General features: G+C 38.7%; 1 protein-coding gene and 1 long non-coding RNA gene across 10 annotated transcripts in view; both read right to left on the reverse strand.

The window, feature by feature from the left end:
• The window catches only part of LOC125277181, an 11557-nt gene extending 2373 nt beyond the window's left edge, over positions 1-9184 (reverse strand). Inside the window, exons 1-2 of the long non-coding RNA XR_007186839.1 lie at positions 8059-9184; positions 5674-5767 (exon numbers count right to left, since the gene is read on the reverse strand). This is a non-coding gene — a long non-coding RNA (uncharacterized LOC125277181). The remainder of the gene's footprint in view (positions 1-5673; positions 5768-8058) is intronic.
• A 1102-nt stretch (positions 9185-10286) lies between these two features.
• The window catches only part of meis1b (Meis homeobox 1 b), a 139524-nt gene continuing 131025 nt past the window's right edge, over positions 10287-18785 (reverse strand). For 6 of the 9 annotated variants that reach the window (XM_048205498.1, XM_048205502.1, XM_048205501.1 and 3 more), the window contains 3 exons: positions 16586-16644; positions 15553-15642; positions 10287-11591 (listed from right to left, as the gene is read on the reverse strand). In XM_048205498.1, the coding sequence (XP_048061455.1) occupies positions 11308-11591; positions 15553-15642; positions 16586-16644 (433 nt within the window). In that variant the 3' untranslated portion in view covers positions 10287-11307. Of the gene's footprint in view, positions 11592-14950; positions 15045-15445; positions 15643-16585; positions 16645-18785 lie in introns of those variants that run through there. The other 3 variants (XM_048205504.1, XM_048205505.1, XR_007186836.1) reach the window with 2 other exon arrangements.

The following is an 18785-nucleotide window of genomic DNA, read 5'->3' on the forward strand; positions in this document are numbered from 1 at the left end:
GTAAGTGAAAAATCAAGGTCTGTTGTCCCAAGAGCGAGCATGGACTACACCACCACAACAAGAGAACTTTGAGAATTTTGTACCATCATTTTCTTTTCGAAATATTTGAAATACTTTTGCCTAAGGCTAAAATGTGGCATTCATCTAGTCACATTTCTTAAAATAGGCTTCTAAACCTGTATTTTCCATGCATAACCATGTGTATTGTGCAATGGAAAAGAAAACCTACACCACAACGACTAAGAGCACTGGCCTAAAACGCTCATGACATCAAATGCGGTCTACGCTAAAACCGTAAAAATATTGGTATCCTTTTCCATGTATAGGAAATTAGAATAACTCACTGAAACGCAGGTGAAACCGATGAAGATGAATGATATCGCATAGTCAGGAAAGAGAAAGTCATTTTTAATACAACATCAGAGCACCGCATAAATCTAGAACAAAGATGTAAACGAAAATAAAACACGACTCAGGCTGATGGATGTTGTTTTTAATGTAAAATCGAGTCAAAACACCTGGCGGCATTAGAGCGGTTTGCCTGTCCTCTTAACCCTTTAGCCAACACCCTTCAGTTCAAATAATGCTTTTATCCCGGATCTGCAGAGGTGCAACTCAGGTTACTCATTTAAAGTGCTTATTATTTATCTTCGTGTTGTGTTTTACCCATTGACATCCCATTTAGTGCCGATGACCCTGCTTATACAGACCCTAATAATTCAAAAATGTTATAGCGTGTAACACTAACATTCTTAGTTGGATCTCAGGATAATCCATCACAAAGCCTAACAATAGCCTGCCTCAACTGTGGCACGGTGCACTAAAAGCTTTTATGCTAAATGTGTAGCCTCGTCCAAAGTAAAGTGTGAGGGGTCGGGGCAAGGGGTCCCTTATCAGATGGATTTGTTTCCTCTACATCTAAGTGGAGAGGGATTTATCTTATACATAAAACGATGCAGGAATGGAGGTGGCACGTCTTTGAATCTGCTCAAATATTTGGGCGTTCTGTTTCTCACGCATCAATGAATTTGTGTCTTACTCACACTTCAGTTAATCCTTCATTGCTCTTTCAACATATTGCCACAGGTATAGATGTTAAATTACTGTGGAGTGGGAAATAATATTGCGTAAAACCGAGAATTGCAGGCATTTACTTTTTTTTTTGTTTTTTTAAAGGCAAAACTGTAGCTTTGTAACAACTTATGTTAGTTATACTTTGTTAATTTGTTAACACTTTATTTAACAGTGTCCTTGTTACACATGTTACATGTAGTTACTATAGTAATAACTAAAAATTATGCATAAATACATGCAACTAACCCAAACTTAATCCTAACCCTATAGTAAGTACATGTTGTTAATTAATATTACTCATTACTTAAATGTATAGTTACACTGTAACAATGACACCTTAAAATAAAGTGTAACCCTTTTATTTTAAGGTGTCCACGTTACAGTGTAATTATACATTTAAGTATTGTATAGTAATATTATCTATATGTACTTACAATAGGGTTAGGGTTAGGATTGGGGTTTGGTTTAGAGTTAGTTGCATGTAATTATGCATCATTTTAGTTCATACTATAGTAACTACATGTAACGTGTAACAAGGACACTGTAAAATAAAGTGTTACCAAATAAAGTATAACCGATCTTCTTAATTTTAGTGTCATTGTTACATGTAGTTACTATAGTATACATTATGTGTAAATACATGTAACTAACCCTAAACAAAACCCTAATCCTAACCCTATAGTAAGTACATGTAATAACTTAATTTTACACAGTACTTAAATGTATAATTACAGTGTAACGCAGACACCTTAAAATAGTGTAACTCTTAACCCTATAGTAAGTACGTTGTAAATATTACTCAGAACTTAAATGTATAATTACACTGTAAAAAGGACAGTAACCCTTTTATTTTAAGGTGTCCATGTTACAGTGTAATTATGCATTTAAGTACTGTGTAGTAATATTAACTACATGTAGGGTTAGGATTGGGGTTTGGTTTAGGGTTAGTTTCATGTAATTATGCATAATTTTTAGTTAATACTATAGTAACTTCATGCAACATATATAACAAAGACACTGAATACTAAATAAAGTCTAACCAATCTTGGTAACACTTTATTTTACAGTGTCATTGTCACATGTTACATAAAGTTTCTCCAGTAATATTTATAAATTATGTGTAATTGCATGCAACTAACCCTAAACCAAACCCTAACCCTATCGTAAGTACGTGTAGATAATTAATATTATTCAGTACTTAAATGTATAATTACAGTGTAACAAAGACACCTTAAAAAGTGTAACCCCAATCTTTTTACAGCATAAGTTGTTACAAAGGTATAGTTTTGCCTTTAAAAAATATAATATAAAATGTAACAAGGACACTGTAAAATAAAGTGTTATCAAAAAATCACAATTAAAATATTAAATAATTTAATTAATTAGTTTTAGAAATGAGCACCATTCATTCTGTCAAACAATGGTACAATTGAATTCTGTCAAGTACAGGACAAATACAACACCACCGGAGCAGAACAACAATATATAGCGAGTCATGTCATCCATTTTTCATGTTCTTCTCTGCTTTTCAGTTTAAAGAGGTAGAAGTGGCTTTTCCACTTCCTTTAATGTTTGGTTTAGGGTAAGTAGCTGACGGGCTCCCCACTGTTACCTGAAAACCTCCACAGAAGAGTGAGTACACTCTTTCTAACTGAATCTCTTGTGCAGAGGCAGTCAGCCAGTCTGATAGACTACATTGCTCTTTATAAACTGTCTATGGACCATAAACTACACAGCAGAAAGCGTGGCTTTGGGTTCAGGATTAAGACCTCTGAAAGCTTCTATTACTGTAACTGGGTCCCTTTCTCCATATAATACAAAGACATGTAAGCAGGTTATTTGAAGTGCTCCAAACTGTGCATATTTTTGATTTGGGTATCCGAAAATTGTTGTTCTAATATTTTGGCATCATGACACCATGGCAGCTAAGTTGGTAATCCAGCTGAGTGCCCATCCCTGCGTTGCCTGAATGGGTGCGCCTTAAAATGCTTGTGTAAAATAAACAGTCCTACTGGTATAAACTTGCGGCCTGTCACATGGTCTAACGCCCGATTCACAGTCAGACATTGCAAAGCATTAAAAAAGCAAAATACTCGTACTTTAACAATAAGCTTACAGTGAGGGATGACTGAAAAAACAACAACAGATGAATAAATGGATAAATATAAAGATTTTCAAATGGATGCATGAATGAGCCAGCAGGATAATCTGTTTTGATGCCTCTGCAGTGACAAAATCTTTTATAATAAGCACTGTCAATCACGCTAAAAAGTCTGCTATAACGATATAGGCTAATAACTTGAAACAGCCTTTATTGCATGTTAATGACGTGAAGCTGCACAAAGAAATAACGTTCATGTCTGTTTCACCCTTGAGGAATTTGCATTCTATCTAAATAATAGTTTCTCCGCACTTGCACGGTGTTTACAAGTGATGCATTCGTGATAAAGTGTGAAAATGATTCCCGTTGATTAAAAGTAAAAAAAATAAATAAAAAAAAACAGCTGCACACCAAAACTTATAATTAGATTTACTTAATGAACATTGCGAATACATTTCTGATACCATCCTGTGGATCTGCGCGCGCTTCTTCACTGCAACAATAACAGAGTATTGGTGTCTGATTCACGCACTACGACTTAAGGGTGGGAAAGTGAAAACACGCAACTTCGAAAAACTGACAAGGTGAGAGAGCTTCTTGCTGACATTTTTAACCCGCCACGGATGTGTGGCTGATAATTATGCGCGCTGTAAGGCTCAGATACACTCTGGGTGTTACTTGGAAATCGCTACCGGATTTAATTCATCATTAGGAAATGGTTGTCTTAAAACGGAGCTTGATGTGTGAATAAACAACTGTTTCATTTACAGCATTAGCTACTAGAGAATCAGCTCAGAGCACAAAGAAAAGCAGACCAACGCGTCAAGACGAACTAAATGCCTGGTGGGACAATTTTAGGGTTTGCAAAAAGTATATATATATATATATATATATATATATATATATATATATATATATATATATATATAAAAGCTTCCCTGCTTAATATTTTTTTTCTTGACCAACATGCAAGAAGTCATTTTATAAAAAAGGTCAGATTATTTTTATTGTTTTATGTATAGATTTTTATTTGTTTATTTTTTATATCAGATATTTTGACTTTGAAAAAAAAATCAGTAATAAAAAGTTTTGTTAAGGTCAACAAGACTTATCCCAAGTAAACCTCTAATGACTCAAAAAAAAACCAAAAAAACATTAGACTACATAGCCAACTGCTTTTATTTCTTTTTTTTTTTTTACCTTATTTTTTTTTAAGTATTTCTGAAAATAATGATTATGTAGAAGTGCATTCAGTATAGGCTATTTTTAACGTCGTTAATGAAAGCTGTTATAATTAATGAACGTGTAGCAATGTAATAATATTAATTAGGCTATTTTCAGATATTTTTAATTAAATCTTTGATTCACCGATATGTCAATCCACTGATTACTTCTCGAGTTTCACCATAATGTGTGGTAGTGGTAGCCTATTCAAACTGAAAAGAAGGCTATTATAATAGACTACTGTAATTCAGCAATGTACTATTGAATGGTTCTTTTTGATATATCGGTTTTGGTCATTCTTGGCTCGTTGTCCATCAGATTCTTGCAGCAAAACTGGCACATCAAAACGAAACGTTCCCATAGACCGAATTACAGCCTCCGAAAATAAATAAATGAGGAGGCCACTGGCCTCGGGTCAGAGGTTTATCACTCTTCTGCTATGCGAGTGGAATTTGTGACTCTCTGCCTTGTCTCAACTTGCAGCTCACATATTTACCTAAAGTAGTCGTGACCTTTTCACCTTCGGTTTCAGTCACGTGACACACAGGGATTTTATACTGTATCAAAGTTTCTCTCAAGAGGTATTTAAAATTAAAATGAAATTAATAATACGAGTTCATTAGTCTTCATTAGAGGATTACTCATTTCACAGATTTATTGATTTGCATTAAGACACTCCTGATGCCTTTTAAATACGGAATATTTTCATTGTGATTAATTGCTTTAGGAAAATTAGCAATATTGCGACGAAAGCGGTGTAAGAGATAAAATAAAATAATAATAATAATAATAATAATTACAAAATAAATGGAATGCATTCGTTAATATAATTAATAAGTTATTTTCCGTACTATATGTGAGTTGCTATAGCTGAATCAATAATAGCCTATAATTATTCTTGTATGTACAGCCTATGTCTTGTTGAAATGTTATCGAAAAAAAGCTTTCTATTTATAAAATACTATATTACTTCAGTGCCGCAATCATGCAGAAGTTCTCATAACTTGATAGTTTTCTCTTTGAATGTGTGTTGCGTTTATCTTTCGCCCCTAACAGCAGATGCATCGTACTTCACTGTCTCACCGGGATCAAAGCGACGAGAGAACATAAGTGGTTATTGTAAGCGAAACATAATACCTCATAACATAAAAGAGAGCGGAGAGATGATGCTGCTGAGTGCGTTTTGGCATTCATCGAGACTTTTGGGCAGGTGGGGGTCGGTGAGCTCTCATTAAAGCCTAACACACAACGGCTATTATTGGATCGGATCTCACCAGGTGAAGATGGGAGCCGGGCTGGCGCACCTTTCACTGACATCCGAGGCTGCTTTGCCGGCTCTTGTCCTTCGTAAGCTGCAGCCGTGGTGACCTTGATAGTGATCGAGAGAGAAAGTGAGAGAGAGCTTCAGAGATATACACGGTTCTGTTGCACGATGCCCCGATTGTAACATAGCAGCGCTCCTTCTACTTCACCTATAAACTACTAGCCTACTTTTGTCTTCTAAACAGTCAGATAAGTAACCTACCACAATTTACACGAAATAATAATTATTATTAATAATAATAATAATAATTTCTGGAACAACTTCATAGTATTTGCAGGAATCTACACGCCGACTATCTGATATCTATATTGTTATCAGCTCTTCTGTGCCATATAGCAGAGCTAAGAGCTTAAGTTATGCATCAGTAAATAAGTAAATATATTGAAATTTCCAATGGCGTTGTCGCCATTCAAAACAATTCAAAATTGGCTGCCATTAGCGTAAAATATAAAGAGAAACCACACACACACACAGACACACACACACACACACACACACACACACACACACACACACAATAATTATATGTTTATTTTTATTTCTGGTGCAGTTTTCATGATAAATCATTCTCACTTGTCTTCATGTGTAGCTACATCAGTGGGAATGCTATAGCCTACTATCGTCCGTCATACATGGCAATGGACGCATTTGTTTGCTTCGTAGGCTTACCAACCCTCCCTCTGGAAGCTGAAACACTATATTATTGCTTAATTTGCGTGCCTCATTTTGGACTCAACTTCTTAAAGCCATCAAGTGCAATTTGAAGGGGGTGAAGTCACTTGGTGTTTTTAAATATATTCTTCAGGTCCGTTCTGGCACAAACAAAAGGCTATTCGTGCGTTCAGTCCTCATAAAGAGTCTAAAACCATTTAATAATTTAATTTTATGCTATTTTGCAAGCAAAATGTCTCTTTACGCACGTAAAATGTAGAAATTTTGTCGAATGTGTTCACTTAATTGTTGTTCATCATTTTTATAGGCTAGCGCTCGCTTTCACGAGGTTACACAAAACACTGCTATTCTCTATTCTGTGTAACAAATATATATTTTCTTTAATTGTGGAGTACGACGCTGTATAATAAGCGCTTATTGAATTGAACGGACAAGAAAGCAATCCTGCATCCTCTGACCCCCGAATGCAGCCCGCTTTCATTGATCACCCCCTTATGAGATAATGCAATTACAAACATCAATAAGGAGCTGCGAGGGGAATCATTACGTGGTGACAGTGATAGATGATAGTGCAGAAAATAGCGCGTTTCTCTCCAACAATCCTGGAGCCCAGGGGCTTTCAGGGGTGGGCGAAGTCACCAAGGAAACAGATGACATCCAAAATGGCCCTGCAGTTTTGGACAGTCCATCTCTTCTCTGCAGACTTCTCTCTGGTAGTCCACCAGCTGCCACATAACATTATTCGATGTGTGGTAACACGCTGGAGACGTTAGTCAAACAAAATTGCAATTTCATACAGACACATCAGGCATCGGTTTCTCACAATTCTGTCTATTTATTGGTCTTGCAATTTTATATAAATCGACCTGACTGATCATTTATTTAGGCTGTTGTTTATTTGTTTTGGGTTGGCCTGGTGTGATTGCCGAAATGTGTATTTTAAATTTGTCGTCTGTGAGACCTTCAAAATCTAAACAAGAAACTAAAAGACATCATTTGATTCGGTTAGTTAAAAAGATATATAATTTATGATAAATAGGCTACTTCACTTGAACTAGCGTGAAATGTTGCGTTGATCTACCATTGCATTTTAAGTGTTTGCAATACTGTATATATATATATATATATATATATATATATATATATATATATATATATATATATATATATATATATATATATATATATATATGCTACATTTTTTATTATTGTTGTTATTTTTATTTAAGCCTTCATTTATATTACATTTGCAAGTAAAATAATTGATACAGTGTGGGACAATGTAAATGTGCTTGTTTTGTTTCTGCGGTATTTCTCACTAACATACAAGAAGTCACTGACACACGTACACACGTACACACACACACACACACACACACACACACACACACACACTTCATGGAGCGTGGACATAACCCTCTCAAACATGACCAATGAATGGAGAGTGGACCGCATTTGCATCTGCCACTGCTACTGCCTGCGTGCTGCGAAGACACATGACCCTTTGTGAAAGTTTTCAAACTGAAGCAAAACTACTTGAATACAGAGTACAGATGACAGAAACATGCAACAGCACAGCCCATGCTGCTCTTTATGGGAGGCAGAAAGTCCTGTTTGGGCACCTCTGTGCTTATGGAACAAATTTCTTTCAGTCATTACTCACAGAGTTCAGTATGTGGTCAAAGCCAGATAAAAGCTTTCTTCTTTCTTCTTAAACAACAGATGGAAAAGGCGTCGTCTTTATATGTCGTTGACTGCGGATAAATGAAGAAAATCAATAATCATGTTCATTTGCAAAGGTCACGAAACGCTCATTATGAAACTTAGCTACTTACCCAGCAGGAAGAACAGAACTAACAGCAAGCCGATATTTCTAAACGAATGTTCTGTATGTAGGCCTAATGTCTGATAGGCCTACTAAGCCTACTACATTTATTAAAATTCATATCTTTGATGTACGGTATAGCTGTGCATTGGCAATAGGCTAGCTATAACCTACACGCAACGCTTAATACACTTAGCTGTTTTTGTTAGCCTTCATATTTTATCCTACACATTAAAATAATTAATTACAACAATAAACAATGGGTGCTCCAAAAAAGAATGATTAAATATGACATAGGCTACATAATGTTTATAAATATTAGGCTACATATTATACATTATGTTGTACATAATGCTACTCAGTAGTAGCTAGCCTATATGGTAACATGTACTGTAGGCTTAATATAAAGTGTGACAAAAACACTAAAACAGCTTCTTTCATTTCACATAGGTAAAATTATCAAAAGTATTTTTAAATATAATTTTAGTAAGTGACTACTTCAGTCCATAATGAAAAACCTGGATAAACTTCAAGATATTAAATATATATGTGCCCCTTAAGGACAGTTTTCCAGATCCCCTAAAGATGGCAGTCAAACATGGGATTTATCTCAGCCCGTGTCTCCAGAGCACCGAATGGCGAATGGTTGAGGAATTCTAATCTGAGGAGCTGAAACGGTGTCATTAAACCGTCGCCTGTGTTCTGTGTTGCTTGAGAGCAAAACATTCGGCAAAGAGAAGGTAATAAAAATACAATGGCGGTTGAAAACTGAGAGACGGGTTTAAGAAAGGGAAGTTATTGATTTATCATGGGAGTGTAGTTTAACTGACATCACCCGTTTAGTTACAAGCTGGGTAAGTTTTTTCAGAATTCCCACAAGAATATACCACATTTCCATGTCGTAGTCGTATCGAATCCATCGTAAACATACATGTCGACTCGTTGTGTCTGGTTTAGAATTATTTAGGCGCTCGGTTTTAGCGGGTAGCTTGGAAACAGCCACCGCCTGGATAATGCCGTTTCAAGCGCTCTTGACGGAGCCATTGAGTGAGTGAAATAAGGCGTGAGGGGGAACTAATCTTCCCATTTAAGTGTTTGTGGCAATTTTATCTAAATGAATTTTAATGCTAAACGGGGGATAATTCTTCCTTTATCCGTCCCTCCACCTCATCTAGCCCCCCGTTTGAGCCTCGATCCTTCGAACGGGCCGCACATTTGTTGCACATTAGCAAACGTAGGAAAGTTGAATATGACAAACGTCATCAATTTCATTCTGCTTGACGACTGATGATAACATCTTAAAAAAGTGGGACTCACCTTGTGCATTAGCGCCTCAAGTTCAGATCATGTTCATAATTTACAGTGTTCTTGTAACTCGTGTTATTCTAATTAATTACAACAAAATTTGTAATTACATGCCACTCATAAAATAATAACTTCCTGTTCATTTGTGTTACTCAGAACTTAATTTCTCTGTGGACACTGCAATGAAAGGTGTGACCCAAAGATTTTAGATGGGATAAACCTGTAGGCCTAGCCTATAAAAGTCTCAAATTATGATCCCTGGCTGAAAATATAGGTGGCTTATAGACCCATAAAGTTTGATTCAAGCACCAACATAAGCTCTAGGTTTATGTCTGATCATATCACAAATTTGAACACTTCAGTGTAATAGTTTGGGGAATTAGATCAGGAAGTTTAATTTTGGATTCATTACTAAGGGTGGGAAAAGCATGTAATGTGGTTATCAAAATTAACAAGGAAAAAAAAACTGCCAATCAAATTAAAATGAACATTGGCTAATGAATAATAGAACCATTTTGAACATCTTCAGTATTTAAAAAAAAGTAAAAGTTGTCTAATGGGGGTTATCTAATGTTGAAGGAAACAAAGAGTATTACACTCTTATTTGGTAGCTGAAAACAAATATTTAAAGGATTTGTAGTATTTGTGAATGACAACCATACAAAACCTGAAGGTTATATCCGGTAAGCATAGAGCATCAAGTCCTATCTCAAATCAAACCAGGCCAGGAGTCCACAAATATATGAAAATAGCTCATGTTCCCCTCTTTTTACACAAAATTTATTCATTTACAATGTATACATAAACTCTTCAAAATTCAAACAAGTGATAGCAACACGTTAAATCAATATCCCAAAAAACAGGTTTGCTTAATCAAAAGCATATATGAATCCCAAATCCCATTTATAACTTAAACTCTGAAAGTTTGATGGGTTGGCTTTATACACAGACACACACACACACACACACACACACACACACAAAATCATTTACGCTTGCTTGTTCTTCACATTCAGCCTCTCACACATCCAGTAAAGATAAGTGAAAATAATTTTCATTGGTTCCAATGGTGATGTTGGGCCAGTTCAGTTATGATGTACAAATTGGGAATGCAAAATGGAGACCTCCAGAAAGGCAGGAGGATGTGGCTCAGACAGGTAGATATCACTCAGTTTCTTCCTAAGGCCATGATGGGTCTTGGAAAATCCGCCCTCCCACAAGACAAAAAAAAAAAATGGCCTGGCAAACATGTATTCAATGAATTATTGATTTATTCACATATATATTTTTTTCTTGTTTAAACGCAAAGTGATTTATGGAGGAGGCCAAAAGTCTATGGAGATGGCACACACATAGTGTGGAAAGAAAAAAAGTTCACATCCTTTTTAAAAAAAAATCTATTAGAAACAGCATAATATGCAGAACAATACGATAGCATTTACAATACTTTTTTCCCAGTTCTTATGAAAGTCCAATGCAATTTTACAACAGTATACAGTATGTCCTCATCCCTCCCCTTTAGAGGCTGATATAGTAATAAATTCAATCTTTCTTTCTCTCTCTTTCTTTCTTTTTGTGTCTAAGCAAAGGGCACCTCCTTTTAAAGTGTCCCATAGTATACAGAAATCTGCTTCTTTCTTGGTCCGAATTTATAGCCAAGATGCAAGCTCCTCAGTCTCTGTAACAAGTCAGTATGTAATCGGTGCTTCGCAAGCCCCAGAAAAACCAATCGCAGCTCCTCATCTGTCCATCGCAGTCATTTAAAGAATCCGTTTTAGTAAATTACTGGGCATGGATGTCCATGAATTGTCCTCCCATGTTAGGGTCTCCTGGATTGAACATAGGGGGGCTAGAGGCTGACATGGGCATGGCAGGGTGTGGCGGTCCTCCGTGCATTAACATCGCTGGGTGGTGGGGGTGTCCAGGGATGTAGGAACGCATGGGAGGGCCGTGCCGCAACTGAGCAGGGTGGTGGGGCATCTGGGAGGCGCTGTAGCCTGGTTGCCCCATAGCCATACCCACCGGGCCACTGTGTGACAGGTAATCCCCTGGCATGCCTTGTAGTCCTAGGGGGGAAAAAGCAAAAGATTACAGTGATTATTGATGATGCATTTGTAATAGTCAGACATAACATTATCTATATCATGTTTGGGAGGTCAAGCCAATAGTTTCCTTCACAAGGAAGATTTGACTCTGCAATCACAGCACCAGAAAGCATACGAGTCATGTGGTTGCAAGAGAAGCCTTCGAGAGGACTGTCCTCTGTAATGAATGGGGAGAGACTAGAAGAGGAATCTGTGTATTGGGAGAGGGTGGTTCTCTAGGGACTAACTCACTGGCCTGAACACAGCACTTTGCTGCTGCCTGCACCAGGGATCTGTACTCAGTGCCGTATCCATCAGGTCTGGAATCTGTCACGGTCATACCCGACTAGTCAACTGGAAGGTTGTCCTTCGCATAAGGTCAACCAGAAAGTCGATATGTAGCTGTTAGGCTTAATTTGCTAATTTTATATTAATCTCAGTGAACAACGCTATGATAAAATCTATATAATCGGCTCCTTACTGAATTACAGTGATTATATTATAAAAGGACAATCGTCAATAATTCTACTGTCTCTTAACATTTTTTTTTTTTTAAATAATACAAATGTAAAGTCTAATACTTAATGGCACATAGGTGGAAATGAACTGCCAGTTGTCCTAAGCACGAGCCAAGTCTTTATGCCAGAGGAAGCCACAACAATGACAAATGAGGTAAAATAAGCCATGCCTTTATTCTACGTTCTCCCCTCACTTATCTCACTTTAAACACAATGAGCAAAGGTCTGTGGCTCACTCTGAGAGCCCCTCAGAGAAACGGCACCATTGTGCTTAAATTAGAGACGAAAGGTGAAAATTTACAAAGGCCGTCACTTGAGAGGCCTCACCTGGGTGCGTGCACGTGCCACGAGCAAAAAGGCTACTAACCCTGTGACAGCGGCAATACAAAGCAACAAATCAACCTCAAGTTAAAACAGCCCTTTTGTTATTGCTCTGATTACAGGTCTTTAGGTTTCAGCGTTAGAATGACATATATAATGGTTGGTGTTTTGCACTAGTGGTAATCTGTTTGCCCCTGCAATTATTTACTACTAAAGCCCTGACCCAAGCTTTTGAGGGGTCATCAGCTGTATTTGATTTCAATTCTTGAACACGTTGTTTAGTGAGGAAGGAAAACATCCACTCTATCAGGAAAGCAATGCTCGGACGTGAAAAGGGCACACGTTGCAAATGTGGTTTTTCACTTAATAAGTCAATCAATACATTGAGTTCCTTGCCTGTCTATTTTGAGAGGTGCCATGGGACCGAATCAACAGGGGATGTTTGACATAGACAATACAGGAGCCAAATCCCCGAAGACCCTTTCCCCCCTAAAAGTAAAAGTTCAGAGCAGAAAAATGGGTACCTTGACCCTGCAAAAGGTTAACAAACTTCTGCTTAATGAATGGGAGGAATGAAATTTCAGACAAAGGAGTCTCCAGCAGAGCTTCCAGCTCACCAAAGCATACCAGCTGCGTTCAAGTATGGACGGGGAGGGCAACATTTTTGTCCATATGCCCATAATTAATGCTCTCTGCGTTCACTATTGTCTTGAAATTAAAATGAAAAAATTTTGGCCACCCTTGGCTAATTTTGTTGAAGAAACACAAAGAATGGTACAGGGGGAAATGGTCATAAAACAGTCATTCCCCCGTTTATCAAAGGCTCGCCCTCTTCTGCTTGAGTAGCCAGGCTTTATCCACGCTGACAGGTGTATTGTTTCGGAGAGCTATAAGCTCTATAATCGTCATGGGCAGAAAGCATAACGCTTTGCTAAGTAGGTTTAATTGGCTTTGGTTTTAAGTAATGTTGCAGTGTGTCTGCTTGGAACACCTTAATTTCAGGTCTTGGGACTTCCCAGCAAATAACTGCTTAATCTCGCCTTGAGGAGAATTCCTCAACTAATGAAAATTGCTTATAAAATATAATGAAGCCTTGGTCTCTTAATCAAATAAGATAACGTTTTTTGTAATAACCTATTAATTTAATTGGTCACGAAGTATAAAACACATCACTTACATTTAATTGACCTAGAAACTATAGTAACAATATTTAAATTAGACAAGCTAGGAAATTTCAGTGATGAAGCCATAAAGACCAGGCATTCTTCACCATGGCGACATATTTCTGTCACACTCTGCCTCCTTTTTTTTCCTCATTTCCCCCTCTCGCTCGCTCTCTTTTTCCCCTCAACCCATCTCATCTAAGATTCCACACGCGGCCCAATTACAGAATTCGGCAAGCAAATTGAGGCTGTTTAAAGCAGGTTTCTCACATGTCTTCTGGGAACTACGGCAGCTGCTGTAAGCAGCCATTTGGACACTGGGAAACACTCTCAGTGTTTAGATATGCACACAAAGCAGGGATGTGACGTTTCAGAGCACAGAGCTTGTGTTATCAGCCCATGTCTCTCGGTTAAAGACAGTGAAGTAGAGAGTATCTTTGACAACAGAGGCATTCTGTGCTTGGCTGCATTAATGATCGCTATTTTTGTATACCGAATAAGTCAAATCCATTTGTCACACCGCTTGTGATGGCATATTTAATTTGGATATAGTCAATTAGGCTGGACTAAGCTGTGTACCCTGCTGTGCACACCTCCATTTTGCACTCCTTCATCTCCCCTGCCTTTGCCATTAGTAATCCTATTAGGAAAGACAGACAAGAAAATAGTGGACCAAGTCAGGGTCGATAGAAGCAGCTCCACCTAAAACATTCCAGGCAAGACTGACATAATTTCCAAATGTGTGGCTATGTATTTGTCTGTGGGGCGAGAGAGCGATTCTTTGTGCGTTGCCTCGCAGGTTGGTGTATAAATGTAACTCATGCATCAACTGTAGGGAGACAGATTTATGACACTTTGGGGACATGCACTTTTCTCTCCTTGCACTGCTGCAGACTGCTTACATTTTGCCAATCAGTCTGTTGCTATGGTAACACACCCCTCCCTTTCTCCGTCCAAAACCCCAATCTCAATCCCCCCACCCTTCATTCGCCTCTTTCCCCACACAGCTATTCCTCCTCTCTCTCTCTCTCTCTCTCTCTCTCTCTCTCTCTCTCGCCCACACTCATTTCCCCTTTTTATATGACTCTATGCACTGTTTAGTAACATGGACAAAAATGTTCATAAGTAAGAAAATAACAAAGATCACACACATACAAGCACACAAACTCCTGAATGAAGCTTCTCACCCACAAGAACAAGAAATATTAGTATTGGTAAGCAGGAAAAAGCAGTATGTTGTCTGGAGGAAAAGAGACATTTATCTCCCATTTCGTAAAAGCAAATCAAATGAATTGCTGAAAACATTGTGGATGCTTGGTGACCCTGCTTGTGTACTTACTTCCCCCATTGCTTTGCGATTGGTTAACTAGAAGGTTACATGTAGTGCCACTGTCCCTCCATGCCCATATTCATGCCCATCCCACTCATAGGCCCTAGAAGGAGAGAAAACAATCGAAGAAGATGCCGAAAGATGAGAAAATAAACAGACAACAGCTCAGAGACAGGAGGTCAAGAAACAAAAGCACAATCCCCGTTTATTAAAAGAAAAGAGAAGAACACCATATGGTACAAATAAGACAATATAAGTAAACAAACAAGTAAATAATGCATTCAAAGGCTAAAGGTTGGAAGGAATCCTGGCTTTGGACAAATCCAGCAGCTTAACTGGTGAGGTGGGAGGGAATGAGTGGTTAGCGACAGTGACCAGTTGCACAGGGTGGAACAGGCTTAGATTCAGAGAGGAGAGCAAATTCTGTGATGATGGGTATTAGAAAGCAAAAGTCTCAGAAAGGAAACATGAAGGGACAAAGGGGTATAATGCATTGGACCACACCTGTGCTAGCCAAGAGTCTCAGAGTCAGTCTGAGAAGGAGGTAGTGATGGGGGGCTTGTGGGAAGGTGGGAGATGTCAGAGGAGAAGACGACACGCCAAGGTCTTACCAGGTGGTCTGATTCCCATGTGCTGCTGGCCGTCCATCACGAAGCCTCCCATGGGTTGACCATCTGGGTTGTAGGGAGCTCCTTGACTTACTGCAGGAGGGTATGGTGAGGGAATGTGGGGGAAATGAACAGTGGTCAATTAGTGCTTTTAATTAAGTTTCAGTCGCAGGAGAAACATCATCTGTTAACCCACATGCAGACTGAGGCGTTTCGCACAGTTTCTTTGGGTTTTGTGAGAGATAAAACACTTGACAGAACATGCCCAATGAAGCTTAAGTACTGGGATCAGCGAAACTAAGCCTATGTCCTATAGATACGGAAAACATTTTTAGACAGCACTGCAGTGAAACTGTTCGATACAAAATAAAAGAAAAACCAAAAGTTTTTTTTGTTTGTTTTTTGTTTTTTCCCCCCACACAATCTAATTGAGATGTACTTACCGTGAGTTCACACTATTGAAATAAAGTGTGTGTGTGTCTTGGGGGTTATTTGGTCAAAAACAACAGCTCAACCCCAATGAATGCCTTTGAACTTTACTGAGTCCCTAATGCAACCCTGCCCCCTGAACCCTATTACAGGTAATAAACTTTACAGCAGTCCACAACAAGCCATGCACCAGGGGCACTGTTCACTAACAGGAACAACTGAACTAGGAGGCAAACACAGCCACTACAGAATAAAATATATAGTTAAAAAAAAAAAATACTGAGTAATATCCTATATAATATAACTTAAACTGCTCTCCACTTAACTTTTGCAGGATAATGAGTTGGACATGGAGGATCCAGTTGTAGTTACTGTTTCAATACTTTAATCCATCGTATGTGTTTGCTCGCTTCTCTTTGTCACTGGGTTATATAGCGCCCAAGTCAGCATGATTAGTGTTTTGGGTTAATTGGATGGATTTTAGTGGTCAATCATTGTTGACATCCAGACTGGGCTAAGTATTTACCGGCAGGTGGGCCTCCGGGTGCATGGCTTGCAGGGGGCTTTCGCCTGCGGGACTTGAATACAGAAACTATGGGGGACTTGCCTGCTCGGTTGGACTGGTCGATCATGGGCTGCACTATTCTTCTTCTTGCGTTAATGAACCTGTAAAAAACAAGAAGATGCAACATATGATGGAAAAGTGACTGGAGTTTTTGTTGTATTTTTCTGTAAACACAAATCATGTCCATGCCTGCTGCTGTCCAGATCAGCCCAGATAACTAATCAGAGGGGTAATTGGGGGATTTTTTTCTCTAATCCTCTAGTACTCCAGTGGGAGTGTCAGAGAGTTGTTCCATAACACAGAAATGTTCACAAAGCTTATGACTTGTACAAACTTGCGCTGGCTTAATATATATCGCCTACTAAGCGAAGTGCACAAAAGCACTTTGAAGAAAGTGGTGTTTTTCTCCATCTGCAGTTCAAGAGACTCCTTTTCCTTTTTTATCAACTTTATTTTAAACCACTGAGCAAAATTCAAACCCTGATGCCAGATGTAACACAGTTGATATGCACCACAGGAATTAACGTGTTTAGGAAATGTTTGCTAACAGAAAAAGTGTTGCATTGTCAAAGAACACAAGTACAAGCCATGTTTTCTTTTTCCTTGCGTCTCCCTAGAGGGAAAATAATGAAACTGGGAGTTCAATGAGGACTTCTTTTTTTAACTCACTGACACAAGAGAAGGCTACTCTGCATTTCTGCATATTGTGCATAACATTTGCGACAAAAACATATCTGGCCCCTGTAGCTTCTGACCCACAATCTCTTTTCACCATACATCGGAGTGCTCTGGCCTTGTTGTGCCTAAATCCCCTCTAGTGACCCTGTGACCTTGGTCACCTCCAGGAGACTAAGCTCAGGGGTTCCAACTTGATTTATGTCCTCCTGCTGTTACCACAGTTGGACACTTCCATTTCATCCTTTGAGGGGGGAATTAGTAGACTTTTAAGGAAACAATAGCTCCACTCCTCTTTTCAGGCTGAGAAAAGCAAGGGAGGAGAGCTTGGGGTTGAGGGAGAGAGCGAGAGAAAGAGAGAAAGGGAGAAATAAAGAAAGAGAGCAGAACTAACGGACAAAGAAATGTTCACATAGGCATCTGCTAAGCTTCTTGCTTCTTAATTATAAAATGGATCATTCCAACACTAAATTTTGATTGTGTGAGCCGCATTTTAACCCAGAAACCGCCTACAGTTTGAATAATGAACTATATTACTCTGAATATTATTTTATTTTTATTCAAAGTATAATTATTATTAATAAATGTAACTACTCAACAATTTGTGATACACTCAAGGCTGTTCTATTTAAATTTAGCACGGTTAAGGTGACTTTTGGGTACTCTTCATGTTTCTTCATGGGTACTATCATGTTGTAGGGAATGGCCTCTCATGTCATACAGCTTGTTTTTTTATTCACAACACAACTTTCTCAAATATTTATCACCAATATCACTCTACGCCATCACCTTAAAGGCTGAAAAAAAAAATATCGGGGAGGAATGTACTGACATGGCAGTGCACCATCAAATGAGAGAATGTCTGGAGTTTTATCACCAGCAGTGGGCTGGAGAGCAGGGGGAGTCTCAGACTAGGCATTCCTTTTACTGCCTTCATCTCAGGCTGGGGTCAAAGGGGGGGGTGTGGGGGGGGGCACTGTTGTCTATCTGCTGACCTCTGCCGTTTGGATTTTCCTCCCTCGCTTGCTCGCCTTTTTTTCAGCTCGCTTTTTTCAAATTGTGGAAATGGCTGTTCTTTCTTTCTTTCTTTCTTTTTTTTTTTAAAGGTATCTTAAGCTTCCTCTCTCGTTCCTCCTTATATCTAAGGCCAGATGCGCCAAAAGCTGGAACAAAGGACAAGTGCTACACAATACCAGGCAGGGGGATGGAGAGGTGGTGGGGGTGAGGGAGGGGGGTGTAGGAGTGTGAGGAAAAAGAGAAAGAATGGTCATGCTCTGTTCTGTGAGCCAGGCGGACGCCCTGGCGCTGACGGTTAAGAAGGCAATCAAAAGGAGCAGAGAGCCATACGGGCCAGGCTAAAGCTGGAGCCTCCATTAGGAGTAAAAGTTCACCTTTGCGCGACCTCTCCACGCTATAGGACTGCGTTTATGGCCTGTTCAGTTTCTACTTCCCATAGGCACACAATGAAGCCAGCTATTCAGTCTAGCTTGGGACAATGGGGGGCTATTTTAAAGCAAAACGCCACTAGTGGCACCTCCAAAGAAGGGTAAAAAGAGGAGGGTTAAAA

The sequence above is a fragment of the Megalobrama amblycephala genome, linkage group LG10 (assembly GCF_018812025.1).
Source record: "Megalobrama amblycephala isolate DHTTF-2021 linkage group LG10, ASM1881202v1, whole genome shotgun sequence".
NCBI classification, from domain to species: domain Eukaryota; kingdom Metazoa; phylum Chordata; class Actinopteri; order Cypriniformes; family Xenocyprididae; genus Megalobrama; species Megalobrama amblycephala.